The 11,976-nt window shown below is 39.2% G+C and overlaps 1 protein-coding gene and 1 long non-coding RNA gene across 2 annotated transcripts in view; one reads left to right on the top strand and one right to left on the bottom strand.

Annotated features, from left to right (window-relative positions):
- Window positions 1-44: 44 nt before the first annotated feature.
- Window positions 45-2,285, bottom strand: LOC119008797. The gene is made up of 4 exons (XR_005071546.1): window positions 1,823-2,285; window positions 741-861; window positions 440-586; window positions 45-186 (listed from the first exon to the last, which is right to left on the bottom strand). It is a non-coding gene; the product is annotated as an uncharacterized LOC119008797 (long non-coding RNA).
- A 426-nt stretch (window positions 2,286-2,711) lies between these two features.
- LOC119009027 (calcium/calmodulin-dependent 3',5'-cyclic nucleotide phosphodiesterase 1A-like) overlaps window positions 2,712-11,976 on the top strand; it is a gene marked incomplete at its 5' end in the record, with an annotated part of 100,730 nt that continues 91,465 nt past the window's right edge. The window contains 3 exons of the mRNA XM_037079917.1: window positions 2,712-2,724; window positions 11,493-11,543; window positions 11,673-11,832. Coding sequence (XP_036935812.1) covers window positions 2,712-2,724; window positions 11,493-11,543; window positions 11,673-11,832 — 224 coding nt within the window. The remainder of the gene's footprint in view (window positions 2,725-11,492; window positions 11,544-11,672; window positions 11,833-11,976) is intronic.

Here is an 11,976-nt window from a genome sequence, read left to right as displayed (position 1 = left end):
GTTAGGTTTAGTCCTGTCCTTGATTGAACCTTGGCACGTAACTGGCTATAACGTCCAGCTTGTTGGGTCTTTCATACTGAGCCGAGAGGTCTTCAGGGATTGTAAGTTTCAGCACCTCGTTCACATATGAGCCAGGGTCTTGGAAAACCTTCTTGAAGATCAGGTCCAACAGTGCATCAATGTAGTCTGCAGTGCAATAAACAAAAATTAATGTTTACAAGAAAATGGACTAGAACCAAAAAGCCTTGTGCTGCAGTGTTGTCAAGTGTCTCTTCGTATTTCTCCTAATTTATACGTTCTCCTTATTTATTATTTTGAAAACCATCAAAAAAAAAATTCAGATTTTATTTGTGTTTATTTTCAACCGTTTGTGTTATTGCCTGTGTGTCCATCTTTATTTTTTATTCGTGGGGTTCAAATAAAAGATTGTAAAACTTACGGAATGTTGGCTCTGCTTTCACAGGCTTTGCAGTTCATTTTCCATGCTTAGATTTGGGGAAGTTGACTGTACAGAAGCTCTCCACCTGTAGATGTTGCCTGTGGTCAGTCAGTATTTTCATTGTAATGCAGGGCAGCCAGGTAGAGTCTTGGGTGGAAAAACAGTACTTTAAAAATCATAATATACACACTAAACTATAATCAGCTGTCCACCAATCCATATTCATAACAGAGTAAAACAAAATTACATATTAGAGTAACATAGTGACTAACATTACATCATATGCTTTCGTTCAACAAACCTGTGCTTCTGAAGTGAGGCTGGAGAGTTATGGAAAGCTGTGTGCCAGCCGTGCATTTCACTGGTTGGTCTGTCTGGCAGGCAACATGATGCACTACAGACTGCTGTACAGATGTGTTTGGCTAAACACAAAAGGAAGGAATATGTTATGTGTCTGTTTCTCATGTTACATAAAACAAAGCTATATAGACAGAAATTATGATTAAAACAATCAATTTGATGAGGCAAATTCTGGCAAATCATAATCCGAGCAAACCCATGCAAATTCCTCATTTCACATTAGATTTAGTAAGTGAGCAATACATATTGTGTCCATGCCTTCATATAACTAACGTTAATCGTAGCACAGCAGAAAGGTAACCCCTGTCTCAGGCTCCAAAGCAAAGTAATGATTGCTTGACTGCAGATAAAGTTTTGGTACTGTCAGATCGGGTCTCTCGTACCAGCAGCTGACACTACACACGTAGTTACGTGTATATCAACACAAAAGAACTCGTTCGACTGCCGAGGTGCTCCTGGGCATCTAACACACTGTCCTTTAGCCTTTAGCACAACATGCTAATTGACGTAACGTAGCTCGCTGGCCGTGAATAACAGAGCATTTCATACCGTCCTCTCTGCGTGTTCACAGTGGAACATTAGCTCTCCGTCCGCGAACAACTGAGACAATTTCACACCGTCTGATCGGCTGTGAGCATGTGGAGGAGACGGTTTCCCATGCGTGTTCATGTCGGAACAGTAGCTGTAGTAACTGAGAAGTTGTCCGCAGACGATGAGCTAGCTAGCGCTGTTCGGCCGTGAACATGATGACAGCTCGTCGTCCGCGGACAACATTTTAGTGGTTCACCGGCCGGTTAGAAGCGATCAAATCTCAATATCCCAATTCAGTTTCTCAGTTCACTGTCATGAGTGCTGATATGACAAATTAAGGTTAGGCAACATTAACATTACCGTGAATCCTAAGACCAGTAAGCCCACAGTTGTAACGTTAGCTCAGCCTCATATTTACATCACCCGTTAGCGTTAGCTCATGTGCTAAATAGCCAAAGTAACACAAACAACACTGTTTTTAAAAATACTTACAGTTTCTTCTTCTGTGGCGTTGACACGGACAGTGGGTATTGATCCATCTTTGAGGAACAATCTCGTTGCCAGTCCAGCCTGATACTGACCCTGGTTGCTGAAACAGTCCGGTGTGAAGTGATTGGCACAGACAACAACGCTTTTGCTCAGTGAAGCTGGGGCGTTTCCCTGAAAAATAAAATTTAGCTACTTCGCTCTGATATCCTCTTTGGTAGGGAGGCAATGTAGGGAAACATGAGTGTCCGTGCATCCGACGACAGAGCAGGAGTGCTTGGCTTTCGGGTTGCACATGGTTGCGGTCAGGCTGTCGCATACAAGTGAAGCGAGAAAATGGCGGATCCTCCTCCAGGTAGCCGGAGTAATATGGGAGGAGATATCCAGCGTGAGGGCTGGAGCATTCAAATCACCCGCACTGTACCTTAAGTGTGCGGGTGAAATCCAAATGGTTCTTTTAGAGACACATTTCCTGACTCCGCCTGTTTACAAAACATTGAGGTAGAGGTCCTAAATCACTCTTAAGGGGTCAGGAGGCACTCCGGATATGCAATTATACATAATAAAGCAAGGAAAAAGTTTTGCATAATATGGCCCCTTTAAATTAACTCAACTTTTCTCTGTGCCCGTCACTGCTTATTGCAATTCAAAGTTGTACACAGGACCCACATATCCAAAACCAAATTATCTCGCTTCTACCCAGATGTGGGTCCCTGTTGTGACAAATGTAAGAGAGAGGAGGGCTCACTTATCCACATGTTTTGGACATGTCCTAGCCTTGAGAAATACTGGAGGGAAATCTTCCAAACCCTATCCCTAATTGTCAATTTGGACATGGAACCCAACCCCCTGATCGCTCTTTTTGGAACCACGGGCGAGGCCGATGTGCGCCTGACCCCAGCTAGATGGTGAGCTCTGTCTTTCGCTTCTCTCTTGGCCAGATGTGCAATATTGCTTATGTGGAGGGATGCTGCCCCGCCCACCCATGCTCAGTGGTTGAGAGATGTCATGTCTTGTTTAAACCTTGAAAAAATACATTACTCAGTCCGTAACTCTAAAGAAAAGTTTCAAAAGGTGTGGGGACCTTTTCTGGAAGTCTGGACTGGATCCCTCACCCACACTTCGCTTCCTGTTTCCATATCAACAACATCAAGTGTGTAAATTGGCCTTCTCTCTCTATATATATATACACTATATTACCAAAAGTATTCGCTCACCCATTCAAATGATCAGAATCAGGTGTTCTAATCACTTGGCCTGGCCCCAGGTGTATAAATTCAAGCACTCAGGCATGCAGACTGTGAAACAAGACATTTGTGAAAGAATGGGCCGCTCTCAGGAGCTCAGTAAATTCCAGCGTGGAACTGTCATAGGATGCCACTTGTGCAACAAATCCAGTCGTGAAATTTCCTCACTCCTAAATATTCCACAGTCAACTGTCAGCTCTATTATAACAAAATGGAAGCGTTTGGGAACAACAGCAACTCAGCCACGAAGTGGTAGGCCACATAAAGTGACGGAGAGGGGTCAGCGGATGCTGAAGCGCATAGTGCAAAGAGGTCGCCGACTTTCTGCACAGTCAATTGCTAGAGAGCTACAAACTTCATGTGACCTTCAGATTAGCCCAAGTACAGTACGCAGAGAGCTTCATGGAATGGGTTTCCATGGCCGAGCAGCTGCAGCCAAGCCACACATCACCAAGTGCAATGCAAGGCGTCGGATGCAATGGTGTAAAGCACGCCGTCACTGGCCTCTAGAGCAGTGGAGACGCGTTCTCTGGAGTGATGAATCACGCTTTTCCATCTGGCAATCTGATGGACGAGTCTGGGTTTGGAGGTTGCCAGGAGAACGGTACATTTCAGATTGCATTGTGCCAACTGTGAAATTTGGTGGAGGAGGAATTATGGTATGGGGTTGTTTTTCAGGAGCTGGGCTTGGCCCCTTAGTTCCAGTGAAAGGAACATTGAATGCTTCAGGATACCAAAACATTTTGGACAATTCCATGCTCCCAACCTTGTGGGAACAGTTTGGAGCGGGCCCCTTCCTCTTCCAACATGACTGTGCACCAGTGCACAAAGCAAGGTCCATAAAGACATGGATGACAGAGTCTGGTGTGGATGAACTTGACTGGCCTGCACAGAGTCCTGACCTGAACCCGATAGAACACCTTTGGGATGAATTAGAGCGGAGACTGAGAGCCAGGCCTTCTCGACCAACATCAGTGTGTGACCTCACCAATGCGCTTTTGGAAGAATGGTCAAAAATTCCTATAAACACTCTCCTCAACCTTGTGGACAGTCTTCCCAGAAGAGTTGAAGCTGTAATAGCTGCAAAAGGTGGACCGACATCATATTGAATTCTATGAGTTAGGAATGGGATGGCACTTCAGTTCATAGAATGAGTAAAGGCAGGTGAGCGAATACTTTTGGTAATATAGTGTATATATATATTCACTTCTTTATTTTCTTCTTTATTTTATTTTACTTTCCTTTATTACTTTCTTGGAGTGAAACCTGACTTCCAGATGCTACCTACATCACTCCAGGAATCAAGCACAATTAGTCCATTTGTACCGCCTATTCCTCTATGTATAAGTCTGGCTAGGAATTGGAGGGGTGGGGGGGGGTCTGTGTTGTGTTTTTTCTCCTTACTGTGGATGAACGGGATCATCTCTCTCAACCTATGTGCTGACTGTGCATTTTACAAACTCCCTGTAATAATCTTTATACTTGTACTTTATACTTAAAAACTCAATAAATAATATCTTTGAGATAAAAAAGGTAAAATTAGGTAAACCCCATTAAAAATTAAGTATATGTGGTGCTAAAGAGATGGTCTGACCTTGTTTATCTATCACCTGCAAATTGTTCAGCCAAACTTGACCTTTGATGGTCTCTGTCTAGAGAATTTTCAGAATGAACAGCATGTTGATTGTTGTTATTGTTGTTTACAAATACTTAAATAAAAAAACATGTTCATAATGCCATTTTGTGAATACTTAGCTAAACTAAGGTATGTTAAGTGCATTTATTTAAATTTAAGTACTGCCCACATACTTTGGCACAGGATATTAACTTAACGTGACTTATCTTTATTGAGTTCCTGTCAACTTTATTGAAGTGGATTACACTAAGATACCTCAAGTGAAGTGTAATACAAATTTCAAGTGATGCCCACTTGTTTTGGCAGAATATATTAAGTTAATATGACTCAAAGTATTTGAGTTTTAACAGCTTGATTTGGATTTAACTATACTGAGATACATTAAGTTCTCACAACTTCAAAAAAAGTACAGCTCACTTAAATATAATAATTTCACACTACTTCACACAATTAAGTTTGTTTACTTACTTTTCCCAAGGTAATCGGTTTCCTAAATTGCTTTAAATAAACTCAACTTGTTAGAATTAATAGTATATTATTAATTTTATGTATTAATCACTTGAGATTAATAAAGCACTTGTAAATAGGGGCATCACCTCAATTCTTTTATCTCTTTGACTAATCCGGAGGAAATTTCTTGGTATGGGAACCTCTGCAAAACTCGTTTGCCCAGTATTATTAAAGTAGCCAGCAAAATAATTGGCATGCAGCAGCTTTTTTTTGGCAGATATCTACGACAGACAAGTTTTACGTAGGGCACAGTCGATCTTGGCCAGCTGTGACAACCCCGCTCTTGGAGGATTTCTTTCTTCTTCCTTTTGGGCGGAGATACAGGTCCCCCAGGGTAAAAACCAACAGGTTTAAATTTTCCTTGGTTCCATGTGCAATAAATGCATTCAATTTGCACTAAACCTTGATTACACAGCTCAGTAGCACTTTATAAGCAGCACTTTATTATGGCTACGATTTAAATCGTTTGATACTTTTGCTTTAAATCTTTTGGTTGGTTGTTTGCTGTAAATGTGATTAATGTCTCATATCTTCTTTATGTTGCGTTTTTCTTGCCCTCTACTGTAAATCAAATTATCCCTTGAGGGACAATAAAGACCTGAACCAAACTGAACAAATGTGACTAGGCAAGGTTAATTTAGATCAATATCAATCAATTCTAACCAATCTCAATTCAATTTATTTTATTTATTCAATCTCATCAATGAAGTAGTGACTTCTACACACAATGACAATAAATCCAACCTCCACAGACAATGACATTAGGCTTAATATATTTACCTGGCTGAATAGTTCATAGTAAATACACAAAATGGCAAATTAAATAAATGACAGGATTAACAGGTAACAGAAAGATACTGAGTCTGTGTGTGGATGGTGAAATTGTGGGTAGGGTGAAGGTAGTTAAATATTATGAGAATAATCTAATGCTAACAGAGCCCTAACTGAATTTATTCTAAGCTCAAAGATATTAATTCAGAGCCAACACCAACTCATATTTCATAAGTGTGAATCCCGCAGTATGAAGGGATGGTCAAGCCTACTTTGAAGTGCTGTCTGGTGTTGTAGAGTTGTAACCAATAAGTAGAATTTATCCACAGTTATAGCAGCAGTTTACTCACCCACTAGCAAGAAAACATTGTATTTATAAATGAAACGAAGGTGGGCTTATACAGAGCACTGAGGAGCAGGACACTCATGTGAACGACACAACAGTAATTGTCAGGTCGGGGTAAAAAGGGAAAACTATGGAAAGGGAGGTGGACCCAAATGCAGTTAAAGGAGGCAAGATAATGAGAACAAAAGGCGAGCTTTATTGCAAAGCTGAATACAAAAACCAAAAGCGGACGAGCAGGGATGGAAAAACAAAGTAACAACTAAGAACGAGTCAAAGTCGCAAAGCAAAAAAAAATACAAAGTTCAAATCAATGTCAAAGTACGAAATCAAACAGAACAAAATACAAAATAAATCCAAAACCTACCAAACAGGAACATGAACAAGAATCAGGATCATGAACAAGAATCAGGAGCAAGGATCAGACAGAGAACAGAAGACAGAATACACAAGACAGAATCCAATGACCAGACAAAGAGTGAGGGGAAACACAGAGACTAAATACACAGACACTAATGACATGACGAGGCACAGGTGAGGAGAGAGGAGGAAGGAAGCCAGGTGTGATGATGAGGGGGAGGAGCACAGAGGAACAGATCAGGAGGGAACAAGACAACAGACAGAGGGAGCCAGAGGGGAGAACACAGGAGAACTTAAAGGACACATGAGGGCATGGAAAAATCAAGACATGAGACACAAGACATGGAAAAACAAAACACAGAACACAAGACATAGAAAAAAGGACATGAATCAAAACCCAAAAACCAGAAACAAAGAACAACACAAACAGGAGTCATGACAGTAATGATCTTCTGAAGCGTCCTTAACCTCAGTAATAAACAGTATAACATTCTCTTGATGTGACTATGTACAGTTTTAACTCCCTGCATATCACATTAAACACACATACATTTAAAACCATGGTAGTGTTTGCAAAGTCTGCCTAGCATGGCAGCTAATTAGCGATTAGCATTTTGCAGCTCGCTTACTAATAACATTGACGTGATATCAATTCAGTCATTGGCATATAACTATGTTAACTATCACAATTTAGACAATTGGAGCATTGAATATACATGCTTACCTAGCAAGGCAACATCATATTTGTAAATGAAACAAAGGCAGGCCTATATAGAGCACTGACGAGCAGGATACAGGTGTGAACTACACCGCAGTAATGATCCTCTGACCCTGCTAGAAGCAACATCCTTTCCTTGGAAACCGGTTTCACAGCTGATCACCATAACGTCTTTGTTAATGATGATGGTGATAATGTTATGAATGGCGATGATGATGGTTTCCTTCAGTCCCTCTTAGTAGTGATTTTTAGGCTCTGACTGATAAACTAATTTAACTTCTTTGCTAAAGTAACTGGAGGATGCTTCAGTGGCCGATAGTTATCCTTAGTTAACTTTAGTGCGAGAGAATTTCAAATTAAGGTTCTCTTCCTCCAAGTCAGGTCATGATACTTACCAAAGTAAAACAGAAGTTTGATCTCTAAGAAACTTTAAAAGTTTCAGGATACAAAATAAATCGATGGGTACAAAGATATAAAGTAAACAAAATTAACATGCAGGCAACTCTCCTAAGAGGTATCTTGAAGCAAGTAAAATGTGAAGTAGAAAAGCACAAAGAAGCTTGCGAAAGGGATGCTTCTAAGTTTTATTAAATCTGATATCCGGCATGACCCAAGTGGGCAGGGCTGCCAGTGTCCATACTTTACAGGAGACAAAAGTCTAAACTTACAGAACTGAAACCGAACAAACTCTTTAAACACAAATTACAAATGTGTCTAATCACTATTAGGATTATTCATTCTCTTCAGATGCGACAAATAAATTAAAGCCACCAACTGAGACCAATTTGTCCTTCACTTTTCAACAACCCCTAATTGTTCCCCACATTTTAAAATATGTTCTATGCATTATTCAAAGTTATCAAAGCCAGCAATGCGCATTTACCATCAGCTTTTTCAAAATCCATCAAATATTCAACATTTTATATCCATTATTTTCAATAGTATTCAAACACTGTAATAAATTGCTGTATATTTATGGTGGATTTTCAATAGTATTCAAACACTGTAATAAATTGCTGTATATTTATGGTGGATTTTCAATAGTATCCTACTGTATTTTATAATAATTATAAAATACTGTTAAATATTCATCCCGGGGCGGCTGTAGCTCAGTGGCTAGAGCAGGTCGACTAATGATCAGAAGGTCGCTAGTTCAAATCCCGGCTCAGGGCAAGGCTGAGCTGCATGTCGAAGTGTCTTTGAGCAAGATACTGAACCCCACATTGCTCACTAGTGAGGGCCCTGTGATGAGCTGGCGACTTGTCCAGGAAGCACCCTGCCCTCGCCCTGAGACAAGGCTGGGATTGGCTCCAGCAGCAACACCCCGTGACCCCATGGAAAGGGATAAGCGGTTACGGATAATGACATGACATGACATGACATATTCATCCCTCACATTTAAATTAACAGTTAAATCAGTTTAGATCAATCAACAATTATAGTAGATAACTGAAATTTAACAGCATAAACCAGCATTTGTTATGAATTGCTGTAAATGTATGGTCCATTACAACAGTATCTTACCGTCCTTTAAAATAATTGTAAAATATTGTTAAATATCCATGTAAATTAACAGTTAATGCTCAGTTTACAATAAGAAACTGTACTTTAACAGCATAAAACAGTATTTGTTATGAATTGCTGTAAATTTATGGTCCATTACAACAGTATCTTACCGTCCTTTAAAATAATTGTAAAATATTGTTAAATATCCATGTAAATTAACAGTTAATGCTCAGTTTACAATAAGAAACTGTACTTTAACAGCATAAAACAGTATTTTCTGTCAAGCAGTGGAGACATGTGCTAACATCCCTTCTCAAGTCCAGCCATTATCCATCAGCATCTTACTGATGTGTTTCTGTTTTGATGATAACACTTCTTTACTGATCAAACCTCTCAAACTAATTTTTGAGTGACAATATGTAACCTAACTGGCTATTTCTGAACTTGACTTTGGAGAGCACAACTCTGTCATATCATTCCAGCCAGAGGAGTCCATGTGGAGTTCAACAGAGAAGGGAAAGTAAAGTTATGCTCATCTCCTGAGATTGTGTCCAGTGTTGTTTTGTCTGCATAATTATTGAACTGTTGACATTTTAGATGTTTCATTAGGTAACTCTCCCTAAACTATAACTTACCACCCTCTCTCCTTTCTGTCTCTTGCTTTTCTCTTCTTGCACTTTTTGTCCTGTCTTTAACCATTTTCACTCTCCCTTGAACAGTTTATGGCTCTGGCCCATTTCTTTCCCCTCATTTTAATTTTTCTGTCTCTCCCTCCATTAGTCTTTCATATTTATATATTTTACCAGAGATGTTGTGTTGCTAACTTTATTTATTTATTTACAGGCACTCGTCATCGGTGACTAAGGAGACCAGCCAAATGCTGCTGTCAAGTACTCACTGTTTGCTCTTTCTTTCTCCCCCTCTTTTCTTTCTCCACGGCCACTGTTACTGTTCACATGCAAAAGACTTGTTGTTTTCAAGCTAGACTGTTACACTGTTCTAGATGTTTTTTTTAAATCAGTGTTACACTGTTCTTGATGCTATTTTAAATCAGTGTTACACTGTTCTGTTATTATTTTAATTCCGCCTCTGAGGTTATGCTCAAGAGTTCAGTAAAGCCTGTCTCTAATGATTGTATTGGAGACAGTTTCTTCCAAATATGGTAATGCCATACCTTGATTTTATTGGAGACAGTTTCTACAAAATGTGGTAATGCAAAACCTTGTCATTTTTGTAATGCAAATGTTCTCAAAGTTACTAATCTTACAATGTCTGCTGTACAAATTGGCACTTTGTAATAAACTAAAGCAGTGTTATGGAATTTATATTGTCTTGTGTTGTATACCAGGGTTCTCAAACTTATTACTTAAGGTCTGCATCTGATTTTTATGCAAGGTCAGAGGTTAGGAATGTTTGGCAATAACAACAAAATGTAATCAATTCAGTTATGATTATGTCTCTTCATTGGCATGCATAGAAACCCTATGTTGATGATAGAAACTGAGTCAGACACAGCTCAGGCTGTTTGTAGAAGTTCTTAAGTTAAATAAGATAGTAAGTGAAATTAGTTATCAGTTGAATAAGTTTAATGGAGTTAGTGTTCTGCTCTGTGAATTCTGGTTCTTGGTTCTTGAAAACAGTGTCAGAGTGAGCGCTCGTTGTACTGTCTCTTTGCTACTCTCCTCCTTGTCCTCTGCTAGCTTATCCTGCTATTTTTTTCCAGTTGAGCACAGACAGATGAACAGTGTTGAATGCAAGTTATTGCTGAATGTGTTTCAGCAATGACAATTTCCCAGTCTGGAACCAATAAAGTAATTCTGTTCTATTCTAAAGTAATTCTATTCTGTTCTGATCCACTCTAAGCACTAGAAGGCAAGACGTTAGTAAAATACAAGAAAAGTCAAGCTGTGTGTTTTATTGTAGGACTTTTGGATGTTGACTAGCTGTTGGGATGAATGTGGTAGCCTAGGGCTGAGTATTTTAGAAGCCCTGCATACTTTGTTTTAAATTGGTGAGGATTTATATGAAGGCAATAATACTGTAAAATTACAATAACCTAGTTATCCTACCGTCATGTACTGTAATCCAAAAAAAAAACATTATACTGTTATATAAATTACAGTAGATGTGCTGTAAAATAACCACAACACCCACCATTATTCAACAGTCATATACTGTTCCAAAAAACAGTAGTACACTGTTGAAATAAATAACAGTAGTTGCATTGTAAAATAACAGGAAAATACTGGTGTCCCTGCTGCCAGAATTCTACGTTTTTTTATAGTGAAATTCTTTACAGTGAATTTTTACAGCCAGCAATGCACTTTTCAAGAAATTTGAACATTTTCCACATTATTCAAACATCATTGTTAATATTCAAAGTTTAAAACCTGCAATTTGCATTTGGCATCAGCTTTTCAACAGCCAGCATTAACAACCACAGGTTCTTCACTACGTGCCTGTTGTAGTTTGTATATGTGTTGTATTTGTGTTTGTACATCCTTGTTATTAAAATAAATTAAAAAAAATAGTATATTACCAAGGACCATATAAAACAATAAACATTTCAATTATTCTCTTTATAGTTGCCAATGAGGCGGGGGAGAGCAAGCACCATCCACTTGCTCGCTTTGCACGTGAGTTCATCAAAGTTGAGCATTTTCACAAAGTTCAACTTTGGAATTCAATTATCATTATATTTGTAATAGAAGAAGACACGATGTAGTGGTGGGTTAAAGATGGTTGTTTGTATGAAAACTGTCCAGGCTCCAGGTCACAAAATGCACTATGCACTCCTGTCACAACCTGCACTGGCGCTGGTGATCACAAAGGTATTTGGCTCGACCCTCGGAGCACCGAAGAGATTCTAGCTGATGAGCTACCAAACCCTGTTGAGCCTGACGCCATGGAGAAGACTGCGATCAGGTCACACAATGCACACAGCAAAAACACATGCATGCAGAAATTCCTCAAGGAGCATAAAGTATGAAAAGTATGAAAGTATGCCTTTATTTCTCCTTACCATTATTTACAGTGCAGCTCACTGTAAAATATTTACACTAGAAATTA

Source organism: Acanthopagrus latus, chromosome 19 (genome assembly GCF_904848185.1).
Source record: "Acanthopagrus latus isolate v.2019 chromosome 19, fAcaLat1.1, whole genome shotgun sequence".
NCBI classification, from domain to species: domain Eukaryota; kingdom Metazoa; phylum Chordata; class Actinopteri; order Spariformes; family Sparidae; genus Acanthopagrus; species Acanthopagrus latus.
This window is presented reverse-complemented; position numbering and strand designations above follow the sequence as displayed.